Source organism: Callionymus lyra, chromosome 4, assembly GCF_982586985.1.
Source record: "Callionymus lyra chromosome 4, fCalLyr1.hap1.1, whole genome shotgun sequence".
NCBI lineage: Eukaryota > Metazoa > Chordata > Actinopteri > Syngnathiformes > Callionymidae > Callionymus > Callionymus lyra.
Genome location: NC_141821.1, coordinates 17027788 through 17040695, shown reverse-complemented (window position 1 = coordinate 17040695; position 12908 = coordinate 17027788). Strand labels below are relative to the sequence as shown.

General features: G+C 39.6%; 1 protein-coding gene across 1 annotated transcript in view; it reads left to right on the top strand.

Annotated features, from left to right (window-relative positions):
• The window catches only part of LOC148081926 (junctophilin-1-like), a 34503-nt gene extending 22977 nt beyond the window's left edge, over positions 1-11526 (top strand). The window contains exons 3-6 of the mRNA XM_087788977.1: positions 1911-2029; positions 9212-9942; positions 10016-10112; positions 11013-11526. Coding sequence (XP_087645103.1) covers positions 1911-2029; positions 9212-9942; positions 10016-10096 — 931 coding nt within the window. The 3' untranslated portion in view covers positions 10097-10112; positions 11013-11526. The remainder of the gene's footprint in view (positions 1-1910; positions 2030-9211; positions 9943-10015; positions 10113-11012) is intronic.
• The last annotated feature ends 1382 nt before the right edge of the window (positions 11527-12908 follow it).

Here is a 12908-nt window from a genome sequence, read left to right as displayed (position 1 = left end):
GGCAATTTGCAACTTTGGCAACTGAAGCTACTACACGCTCACTTAACAGGTAAACCATGACCCCTTATTATGCAGAACTGAACTGACAAAATGGAAAATAATCAAAAATTCACATTTGAACAGAGTGTGTCTGTAGTAGTGTCACACAACCCAACCCAGTAACAGTATTACTTTTCACCAAATGAAGGCCCTTTCTTTACATTTACAGCCCTGGTACACAAAGACGCTATGTTGTAACTCCAACACTTTTTTAGTGCCTGAACACACAATGTTTCCTTTGTCTCCTCTGATTTATTTTTGGAGAGGAAATGATGCCTCATTCTCTGTGGTTCCTCATGCATTTTAATAAGTTAGTGTCTCAACTTGTCGGAGCAAGGACAGTGTGAAGGACTTGTGTCTGTCGGGAAGGACGAGGAAATACCAGAGTGAGCGAGGCAGCGACTTAAAGTAGCATCTGAGCGTACACATATTGGGGAAAACAGGGAAAGATAAAATGAGGTTACGATAAGCAAACACGCGTATTCCTTCAGTTCACGTGTTGCTGTGATGGATACAGTTACATAATACATGCTAATGGTACCTAATGGAGGTCTGGTTGTCGGTGTTTATATGTTTTCACATGTGTTTTACACGTAGTAACTCGTGGTTTAGTATAGAGGGATTTGTTAAACAGGTCAGCCCCGGCTTCACTCTGTCTAACCACGGTGCGCTTCCATAATACCTCCCAGTGCTTATGCTAAGCTCTCTATGATCCAAAACCGCATTACTCTTCCGCCTTTTGGTTTTTCCAGCATCCATGGTGCTGATGCGAGCATCCATCAAGTGATGCTCTAGACTCCACGCCACTTGTTTTTTATGCCTATTACTTTTGGATTAGTTCCTCTATTTTTCATGCTTCTTTATTTTTAGCCCAGTCTATCGAGCCACAAGCCTATGATTATGTGGCAACAACTGACAAATGAACGCTGATTTCATTATTCACTGATGAAATACTCCATTTGACTTTTAGTGTATTTTTCGAAGGCTCTTTGTTTTACTCCTAACATGCATAACTTGACTAAAGTTACAAATTGAATGTAGGTTAGAGGCTGTCTGATGTATCTTCTCTGATGATCCGGGGATCTGTCCAGGGTTTCCCCAAATTCTATCTCTATGTGGCTGAAATTATTACTAAAAGTAAACCCACATTTTCAACTGTAGTTATTGATATTTCTTTAGCTAAGGGAGAATTATTTTATAGTTCCTGACCCTTTTGCATACTTTTCTTTTTAGCCAATCAAAATATTTCCTTCATACTTGATGTGTTGATATTGTTCATTATGTGGATGTTTTTGATTGTTGTTGGGGTTTTTTGGCTGTGCTGTTGTCCATAAAAAATATACAGTTGAAAAGATAAATTGTGATGTGAAATATTATTTCTAGTCAGCTTAAATACCCCTTTAAGTGGTAATGAAAATCAATGGTTAGATCTGATCTGATGGATCAATGATCTTAAGAATATGCACTAACATACCATAAGTATAATAGCTTTATAATAAGGTATCAAGGAGACCTTGAAATTAAAAAAAATTTAAATTCACATTTATTTGACGTTGCAAACCTTTTCCGGCATCTCTCTCCAAGAAGAGCACAGGAATCCAGATTGAATGTTCTCCTTGACATGCATGACCTGGCTCCAGATGTAAATGAGAAAATTTGAGCGAGACGAATGTTGTGTTGAAAGGGATGCGGCGCATGAAAGAGCAGGCACGAGGTAGAAGGGAAAGTCAAGAATAAGTAATGTTGGAAATATTTCGCCTTAAAAACATAATGTTCCATGTTGCCCCGGTGAACTTGATGAAGTGTTCTCTTATCTGATATGAGTCGATGTTTACTGATTTTTCTTCTTTTTCTTCATCCTCCCTCCTCAGAACGGCACATGCCAGAACCAAGAGTGAGGCTGCGGACCAGGCGGCTCTCTCTGCTGTGCATGACTCTGAGATCGCAAGGGCGGTTGCTAGAGAGCTTTCCCCCAACTTCTATCAACCTGGTAAGATGACAACACACACTCGAAACAATAAAACATTGATTGGTTTTCATTTGATCTTAAGCGTGGACCATCATGCAACCAACATAAAACATCACATTTCTTGCACACAAAGAGAATAACGTAGCGACTGGAGCTCAGGTTCATCAATATTTATATTCAATAGAAGATGGACGTAACAGACAAGCACCACAGAGGTATTTAAGTGTTATTCTTGGACGAAGATAAAGAAAGAGATCCTTGACCTCCAGAAATGAACATGCATTTTTGTGTATAATTCTAAAAAAGAACAGATATGGGGAGAATTTTGGGGTGAACCATCACTTTAACTAATTCCACTGCTGATGACAGACATCATCTCGATATTCTTTCACACCTCCCAGGAGATTTTCCTCCTTTTTCGTCCTATGAACCGACCTCCCTCTTATCTGGCCTCCTCCCTCTTTTACAAGTCTGCTGCTGGTGGTAATTCACAGTCGTGCGTCTCAGCTTTCCAAAATCATATTAGAATGCCTGTGGTCTCTGACACAACATCTTTTCTTTGTGTATCTGCTGACACACAAACTTAAAATAGAGACCGATAAACTTATTGTGGATGAATCAGATTTATTTGGCTTTCAACACAATACAAGAGCTATGGAAATAAAAGTACTTTATACAACATTAATAACATAATTTAGAATAGAATAGAATAGAAACTCTTTATTCATCCCCAGAGGGGAAACACACTTTTACAACAGCATAGTTGAGAAAAAAAAAAAAAGTGCAGGGAAAAAAGAATAATAGAAGAGATAATACAAAATAAAATAAAAACGATCTTAAAAATATACAAATTATTTACAAAATTAGAAATTTAACACTATTAACAAAATAAAATAGAATAAAATAAAATAAAATACAATAAAATAAAAATAAAAATAAAATAAAATAAAATAAAATAAAATAAAATAAAATAAAATAAAATAAAATAAAATAAAATAAAATAAAAATAAAAACAACAAATAAAATAAAACACACGAGAAGAAAAAACACACTACGGATTAGCATCAGGATATTTAAAGTAGAGAGTTAAATATCCTGACACCAGTTGGGATGAAGGACCTTCTATAACGCTCCGTCCTACACTGGGGGTGCCTGAGCCTGCCACTGAAGGAGCTGGCCAGCTCCTCCACAGTCAGGTGCAGTGGGTGGAGAGTGTTGTCCCTGATGGAGGATAGTCTGGAAAGTGTCCTCCTCTCTCCCACCTCCTCCACCGAGTAAAAGTGGTCTGCACACTCCGAAGGACCTCAGTCTCCCCAGGAGGTGGAGGCGACTTCGGCCCTTCTTGTACACGGCGTTGATATGTGTGGACCAGTTCAGTTTATTGTTGAGGTGAACACCCAGGTATTTGAAGCTGTCCACCAGCTTAATGTCCGAGCCCTGGATGCTCACCGGTTGATGTGGTGGGGACTTTTTCCTGAAGTCAATCACCATCTCCCTTGTCTTGCCGATGTTTAAGCAGAGGTAGTTGCTCTCACACCAGTCAACAAAGTCCTTGATGACTGACCTGTACTCCAGCTCGCCCCCCACAGACACGCAGCCCACAATGGCCGAGTCGTCAGAAAACTTCTGGAGGTGACAGCTGCTGGAGTCATAGGTAAAGTCCGCCGTGTAGAGGGAAAAAAGGAAAGGTGACAGCACTGTCCCTTGAGGCACCCCGGTGCTGCAGATGGTCACCTCAGACCTGCAGTCCTGCAGCCTCACATACTGCGGCCTGTTGGTGAGGTAGTAACAGAATCATTATTGTATAGAAGACGTGCCATCAACTACAATCTCAGGTCTTATCCGGTCATAGAAAGCTTCAAACAGTATCTTTATGAAAGGAAAGGGGAACCCTGAGTAGAATTCTTGTGGAGTAGATCACTTGTTCGAGGCATGTATTTAAGTAAAAACCTAACAAAGCTGCCATTCAAAGCTATTCTTAAATTCCCATTGTTGAGGAAATGAGTGGGTTCTTTATTAGCTGGCTGCCAAACAACACTGTGTTTAGTGGATTTACAATGAATGTTTTATGAGCGAGAGCATCAATAAACAATACAGATTCTGTGCATTGAGAATAGAATTGGTCTTTTAAAAAGGTTTTTCAGTAGCAATAATCCATATCTTAATATAATAAGAATTCATTATTTACATGACTTCAGTACAAACATTCATGTGTAGAGGTCTGATGTGAGGTGGTTCTTAAAGACCTCATAAAACTTGAAATCATCTGTTTTAATAACTGGATTGAGGTGTTTGTAAATGCTGAAGATGTCAAAATAAAAGGTGGAAACACTTTATATTTAGCCAAAGTAGTGTGAGGGTTTTAAACTCCCGAGAGACTCAAGATTTCTGATTATTATTGCTACAAAAAAAATTGGCACATTTTCTTCTTCTCATTCAAAGGAATGTTTTAAATGATATTTTAGTTACAGCCTACTTTTAAAAGTGGCAAACCTCTAGAGTTGTTTTTTTGCATTCTTTTAGCCCTTGACAGTTTCTGCGTAACTCTTTTGGAATTTGTCCTGAAAGGCAGAAAATGACGCTAGGATCCTTTTAAGTCCATGCAAGCATGTTAAAGGGACAATTGAAATAACGAAATCTAAATAACATGGCCTTTGTATTTTTTCATTAAAAATATAATTTGCGGTATTGTAAAAATCCCTGGGCAAGGCCGGGTACTTCAGCTACTAAATACCGTAAAATTGAGCTTATTTTGTCACTAAACTAACTTCAAACTATTGAACTCTTTAGCATTTTTGACAATGTATTCATATATATAATAGTTGCTTTGTGTTTTTTGTTCTCATCTCATGGTGTGCGACCTGTCTTTCTGTGTGTTGTATATTTAGTTATATGAGCCAGCTCACCTTGGGCCTTTGCCCAAAGGCAACACAAAATAGTTGGTGACAAACCGATCGACAATGGGACTCATCCCAGCATGTCCTATCACTAAGCCGTAGAAATGGCTGCGAGGGCCAGAAAGACTGTGGTTTGTTTGTGTTGTGGAAACCAGTGGTCATGGTTTGGCCGGGCGGCCGAGGTGTGAGGGGAGCGCGTCCTTGCCTTTTAAGTTGGATCATGAATGAGCGAGTGGCTGATGTCATTTTAACGTGTTGCCCGGGCAGACATACGAGCTGCAATATTTAGTCGTTCACTTGCGCAAGTGCTTGACGAAAACGAATGGTGAACCTGAAATAGCCGGATCTCATAAATATTACTTTAAGCCTTAAATTATTGAGGTCACACTTCTACTATGATGTTAAAATAAAGTTCCTGCCTGAGATTAATTTCATGTTTTACCAGAAGTGATTCTGCATTGAACGTCGAACACTATGGATTATGAGAATATTGGATAGATCTCTGGATAGCCATAGGTTCAGCGCCCACTCAGACCTAATGTGTGAGACGCTACACAAGGTAACCCACATTCAGCTTTTTGCCAAAAGGTTAGCAACCTCAATTATTGTCACTTCTCCTTTACTTTCACTAAGTCCTCGAGGGCAACAACATGAGTCCTAAACCCCTTGTTGTTTGTAACCTGCATGTCAGACTCATTACAGATTATCACCCAGATTGGAAGTGTGCACTTCAAAAGGGAAGGCCGGGTCACAGGGAACGAGACCCTGACCTTTATGATTGGTTCACACACAGCACCCTGGAGGGGGATTTCTGGGCGGAGCCTGTGTTGTGACGTTAATTGGGCTATATTTGTGGCCAACGCGTCCTCAGCGGAGTCTAATGGAGACATTGCTGAGATCCCTGTGCACTGAGAGGAGCTCGGACCGGCCACTCTTCAACCCTGGCGCGCTGACCAGCTGTCCCTTCCTTCAGATGAGCAGTTGCTTGTCGAATGTGCACTTGAATCTGGCGCAGAAATGAACTGTGAGCTTGTTGACGCTGACACTTGGCTGCAGTGGCCACGCCTCTGTATTCAGTCTAACAAGATGTGACACAAGTTTAGTTTATCAACCACTGTAGGTTTTTTCGTTTGAGTTGATGACTAGGGTCACATGGAAAATACATGTTTACTCATCGATCCTGCTTACAGGGAGAAAGTTAGCAAGAAAGCATAAAATAGTTTGTGTTCTTTAGAAAAGTGCAAAATAGCAAATATTGATCATTTTAAAGCTGTTCAAATGAATGCCGTATATTGTGTGTCCCTGTGTGGTCCATGCCGCCCAGCCAAAGTATGACAGCTCCCCCTGCCCATCTGCCAGTGTGAGTGGGCGGACGAAAGTGAAAATCTGAAAAGCTACAAATTGAGTCATGGATCTGGAAGTTTAAAAAAAAGAAAACACTCACAAACTGCAAGTCGAGTGGAACTGGATCGTAAGATACGTTTCATTGGCCTTATTAGTAAAACAAATGTCTTCATGATGTTTGAGTAATATCTAGATTTGAATGTGTAAGTCAGTCACACTCAGACAAACACAGTTGGTATGCTAACATCTACTGTACCCCCCCCCCCTCCTTTAAATGTACCCAGATTCATACATGCACACATGTCGCTTGGCCTCGTTGGGGCCCTCGTCCAGTTACAGTTGGTCATCTCATATTAGGGTCATGCAGGGTTAGGCCAGGGTTTAACAGTCCATCCATCAAGATTTATGTCTGTATGTCAGAGCGTCACGTGCGCTTTGAATTTAGCTTTAGTTTAAATTGAATTAGATATTAAGACATGGAATTGATTTCTTGGTTATATGAACCTTTATTTTGATGCTATGACATTAAAGTCTGTATTTTGTATTAGTGAAACTCCAGTAACAAGGAATAACTTGTGACAAAAAGGGACAGAAAAACAGAATTGCTTTGACTTCCATCAGATTTTTCGAAGACCCTCACAGATAAACGGGTCAAGCATCCGTTAACTCTGACTTTAATAGAACCACAGGGTGACATGTAGTCACTTTAATTAAACAAATGGCCTAGTATTCTCTCTGAAAGCTTCAAACCGGCTTCAGCTGCACATAGTGTCCAACACAGGACATTATTTGAACTTATTTCTTCACTTTTTACCAACAAGCGTTTTGTTTTTTAGTGTCTGCTTAATCCACTTCGTGGAATGCTTTTTAAATTAGGTTTGGCGATGGACTGAGAGCAGTTGCTTAAGTAATTAAGTGCCAAACTTGTACCAGCTGAACAGGCAGAATTCCTTCTAATAAAATCCACCCCGTCAATGAACTGTAGAATCTGACAGAGAATTGAAACTTTGCTGCAACAGTTTGATTCGCTTGCTAATGCCAGGATTTGGGAATAATTACTGGGGAAAATAGTTAAAGGTCTTTGGACCTAACACTGGTATGGTGTGAAATCAAGGTCAGCACTTTAGACGATCTTCTCTGGTCGGTCGTGGCTGTGACAGTTGGCTAATAAATTAGGGACGTCGCAAAGTCAAAAATACTCTGGGTCAATGACAAAAAAAGGCTTTGAAATGAGATTCCTAGAGAAGAGCAACGTATGTCAGCGGGATTAGACGTTTGTTCCTTGGTTGCATGCATATAAAGAAGCTCTTTAAAACCCATTTGATTGATCTCAAGGATTAACCTATATTCTCACTCAATGGCCGCGTACTTACTAGATCTACATCATCTTACAGATGTCTTTACGAGTAGATTTACAAGTGCTCTACAAGTGGAAATGAATTAATATACACAATCGATCCATTAAAAAAAAACTGTAGCTCTATAATTAAAATGAGAAGCTTTTTCTAACAATTAGTTTCTAAGACTGAATCAATACATCGGTTTAATTCAATTAAATTCAATTTTATTTAAAGTGTCTTATCATAACAAAGTTATCTCAAGACACTATACAGTTGAAATAAGACTACAGTTGATTAAGGAAAAATAGATCCCAGCAATTCAACAAAGAGCAAGAAACAAAACACTGTACAGTGAGCTGTACAGTGAGCAATGGCGAGGAAAAACTTCCTTTTTGAAGGCAGAAACCTCGAGCGGAACCAGACTCATTGTTGACGGCCTGCCGCTTTGACCGGTTTAAGAGCAAAGATTCAGGATTTTTCCTTTTCTTTTGCCAGTATGTTCAGTTTAAAATGCAGACAATGAATTAAACATGTCTTAATTTGACGTTTGGCCTAGAGTAATCTGTTAATATTATGTCTGTTCTGCACCAAATTAAAATCTACTTGAACTCACTTAGTTTGTTTAAGCCCACAGTTGAAGAAAACACTTTGAAAAGTCTCATTAAATGTATTTAAAACTGATATATACAATGTATATAAAATATGACAATAGTTTTAATGTTCCAGGAAGTGTCTGGAATAGCATTCACTAGCTGGTAATGTTGTTGTCAAACTGCAAACCTAGAAATTCCTTCCTGGAATTAACATGACAGTTTTCTTCATTAAACTGCAGACGCATCGTCATTAGTTCAAATATTGACATTGTTCGTTTAAAAACTTGCTTTGTTTTCCTGCAGACGAATGGGTTTAAACAGTTTTTATTTCACTTATGCACTTTTTTGTCGATTGAACCTATGACAGGAGGAGCAGAGAAGTCCCAGGGCTGAAGTTAAAAGACAATACACTGAAAAATAAGTTTGCAGTTCAAAGCGAAGTCAATAAGCGATCACTGTCATAAAAAAATAAATTTGAATATTAATTATTTATTAATTTAAGTAGATTCTGGAGTCTTCTAGAGATATAAGACGCCAATTTTATAATGTTGCAGGTGATCACAAATAGCGGTTCAGCTAAAAGTTTTTTTTACCATAACAATACGACATATAGGCTCTCAGAAACAGGAAGTCTACTGAAAAAATAAAAGAGGCAGGAAACCAAATCCAAAACTTAACTCGTATATAAATCATTCCTAATCAAAAAGGTAATTATCTAACTTGCTATCAAGGAAAAATGATTAGCTTGCACTACATTTTCTAATTCGTGTTCCATCTTTAACGATTGAAAATGCTAGGCTAGCTTTATTGTTGTAACTTACTCAACTTAATTTCCTATAAGCCAAAAAGAGTTGATCATTTTAACCTGTAGTTATTATGTGATCAATCAAAAGCTACAGTAAAGTACTTATAATGTAAATTAGTAGCCACTAATCTCAATAATCTCTGCCTAAACTGATGTTCCTGATTAAATAATGAACATAATGTGTTAAGGGTTTTAAAATATCTGCTTTTCTTTGTCTTGACCAGGTCCTGATTACGTAAATCAACAGTCGAAGGAGCCGGTGGAAATCAAAGAGCCCCCGCCTGTAGAAAAGAAAGAAAACTCTGAGAAAAATTCCCCACACTTTTACCGTAAAGGCACCACACCGCCGCACTCCCCAGTGACCAGCACCGGAACCACGCCGCCCCCCTCGCCTCACTCCAGCAAGAAGAAAGGTCATCATTTCCACAACAGCACCTCCCACAAGTCCAGCAAAGAGGAGAAGAGCTCCCGGAAAACAAGCAAAGAAGAGAAGTCCAGTCACAAAAGCGACGAGCGAGCTCACAGGAAGACGAGTAAAGAAGAGAAGACGGCCGTCGTCGAATCCTCTCAAAGTTCCCACGTGCAAATCGAGGCTCCTCCTAAACCTGCAAAACCTCCACAACCAGACCCCACCTCAGCCCCCCCACCTTCACAGCCGCCCACCGTCCCCGTCAACGGGCAGCTTCACACCCAGTACCACAGTTACTACGTCAAAGCTCCGACGAGGGGACCCCCGCCGCCGGACCCCGGGGAAGATATAGAAGAAGAACCTAGCGTGCTGGAACTGGCACGCATGCCCCCGAAATCATGTAGTACCCCAACTCCTCCTAAGCCAGCCTCTATACGGGAGAACAAAAGTGACCCGAAACTCAGGAAGCAGGATTCACTAAAGCCAAAGAGCCTTGCAGACACGAAGAAAGCAAGTATGGAGATCGCTGACAACACGGAAGAAACAGTAAGTCATTTACAAGAACGTATACATGGATGGAATCCTGCTGAAGCTCAACGTGTTTTGTTGTTTTTTGCAGGGTCCAAACTCAATCCTCGTGGCCATGGTAATGCTGTTGAATATTGGGCTTGCTATTATATTTGTCCACTTTCTAACATGATGAGTCTGAATCTCAGGTGAGTCGTGCCTCATCCTGACCCCTTGTTTATATCTATGTCCTCAGCTATGGATCCCTTTCATAAGTCATTTGTAGCATCGCTAGCAAGTATCCTCCTTGAGACTTGGCAACGGTTTGAATTTCCTTGTCTGTGGCGTCTTATTATGGCAACGGTGTCCACGTAATTGTCAGAACATATAATATACTAAGTTATAGAATCAGACCTTGACAAAGTGTGACCCAGATGACAGTATTTATGAGTCCTCTGAGCTCAGAGTAAAGCAGGAAACATCTCTAAATATACATTTTTTATTGATTATCTTACTTCCCCGATGGAAATTGTAAAGTTTTCCAATCCTGTTAAGACTCTTTATATTGTTCCCTCCTTTCTTTTAGCTTAACAACACCTCATGAAACTCATAGTAAATAATGGGACACCTTCCTGCCACTGCATTAAACTGTTATATAACATATTTTTCAGATCACATGACACACCTTATAATGCATACTATCAAAACATGTGTCAAATTTTCTTTCATTACAATGAAAAATACAGTAAAACTTGCACGGAAGGAAATCTATTTAGTTTTACTGTATTTTTCGTGCTATAAGGCGAAATTTGAATCCAAAACAATAGTCCCATGTATGTATGTTTATATATATATATATATATATATATATATATATATATAAAGATATATATCTATATATCTATATATAGATATAGATATATAGATATAGAAAATCACTAAAAACGTACAGATAATGTCTACAAAAACATTCCTACGACATCATGTAACACTTAACGCTCATAAACTGAAATCAAAAAAGCTCTAATTCAAAGGAATGTAAATTCTAGTTCATTACTTTAATTTCTGTAACAAACCACATTTTTCTAAACTACCCGTTTCTGTTGCAGTGTTACCATGGCAACCGGTTCTGTTGCATCACTGGGCTTGGAGACCGCCACTGGCACCAGTGAGATTCTGGGCATCTGTAGGTGTTTGGAAAACAGCGTGACACCGAAAAGAATCACGATGATGTCATCACTACCGACGACCAGTTTTGGTCCGGGACGAGGCCGGCTGGTGATTTAGCACTCTTTTTTGGCTTCTGGGACGAGCCGAAAAACGAAATGTTGTGTCTAGTGAGTTTCAAAAACTTAAAAGATAAAAAAAGTTTTAAAAAATGCAAACCAATCAATATGATGTCCGGAGATAAAAAAAAAACAAAAAAAAAACAAATCTGAAGTAATTGAAACCCAGGTGTGCTGATCCAAGCAGTGGAGCTCTGGAGCTCGCTGGCTTGGCCAAGATGGCGATGAGATGACGAGCGGAGATGCACTTTTAGATGACGGGAGCAAACAGCTGCCATCTATTTTGTCATCTGACGTTTTGATGAGGAGATGTGAGCCTGGCCGCTGGGAGAGAAGAGGGGGGTCCGGGGTGGGGGTGGGAAGGGGGGTGGGCGGTCGTAGCCCGAGAGTGCTCAAGTGTTAGTGAGCATCTTTTCGGGTTTCACACCGGTCTGTCAACAGAGGAGCTGGACGAGACCGTCGCCAGCAGTCGGTGCTCGCACGGTCACTGTCCAGTCTTACTCCGCGAACCAATCACCAATCACAGCTCCGACCCTCCTGTCCGTCAAAAACCCTCCCCGTGTGTGGTTCAAGTTATTTTGCTATAGTGTAGGTTTCTTTCATCTATTCTTGCACTTCTGCCGGTTACCTTCCGAAATGAGTACTATTTCCCATTTATTGTTTAAATTTTACTCATTGAAATGAAGATGTCATTAAATGATGATGATGAAGTGCAATATGTTTTTTTTTTGTTTTGTCTATAAAGAGCTTTTAATATATATATATATTCTTTTTTTTTTGCCAAAACAAAAGGGAGTGAGGTGGTTAATCCGTCCAAGTCAAATGTTATTTATTGAACGTACAGGCAGAGACGGCACGAGTTCAGAGGATTTTCTTAAAGGTTCTCTTCTCCCTTTCTCAATTCTGTGATGGTGGAAAATCCACCGCAAATGCAAATTCGGCAGACCTGCGTCTTCAGTCCACACGTGCTTGCATGACCTTGTGACTGGATTTTGTGGGCGTTTATCGGGGGTTTAATCAGCCGTTGGAAATGTGGCGAGATGGAAGGAGATGCCTTTTTCTTTTTTTTTTCAAAGTCTTTAACTGTTTACCTCAGATGAAATGAGGCGGTGGGGGGGGGGGGGTTCGAGGGAGGGGGGGTTTCGTTGCCATCCTTGTCTTAATTTTCGTCACGTGAGACTCTGACTGTTGTTATCACCTGAATCATGCTTTTGCATTAATGTAGCTGTGCGGGTATGGCATGATTTTTCTTTGATTTCTAGTGATTATTTAGATGAAAGTTAATTGTCTTTATCAACAAAAAATATATTTATTCATTATACAGCTGACAGTATACGTGTTTGTGAAGATGAATCATCCTGAAAAAAAAAGGGCTTTATAAATGCTGCAAGTTAGAGTTTAGGTTGTCTGTGCAGCATATCTTTGATGCTTTGGCCTACATGTTTGCAAACTCCCCGATACTACTGAAAGATATTTATTATTTCACAGGCGAAAGATGGAATATATGAAGAATTATATTTAAGAATCTATAAGATGAACCACATCACAGTTAGGCATCACGCCCTCTTTTTATTGTTTTAGCTTTCTTCTACACGAGAATGATGAAAACCAGAGGGTTCCAGTGGTCCTGAGATATTTTTAAACTGCAACCTTGCATGTTGGAGACATTTATATATAGATTATATTATAATATTTGTAAAGGTTTTTACAGAGCACAAT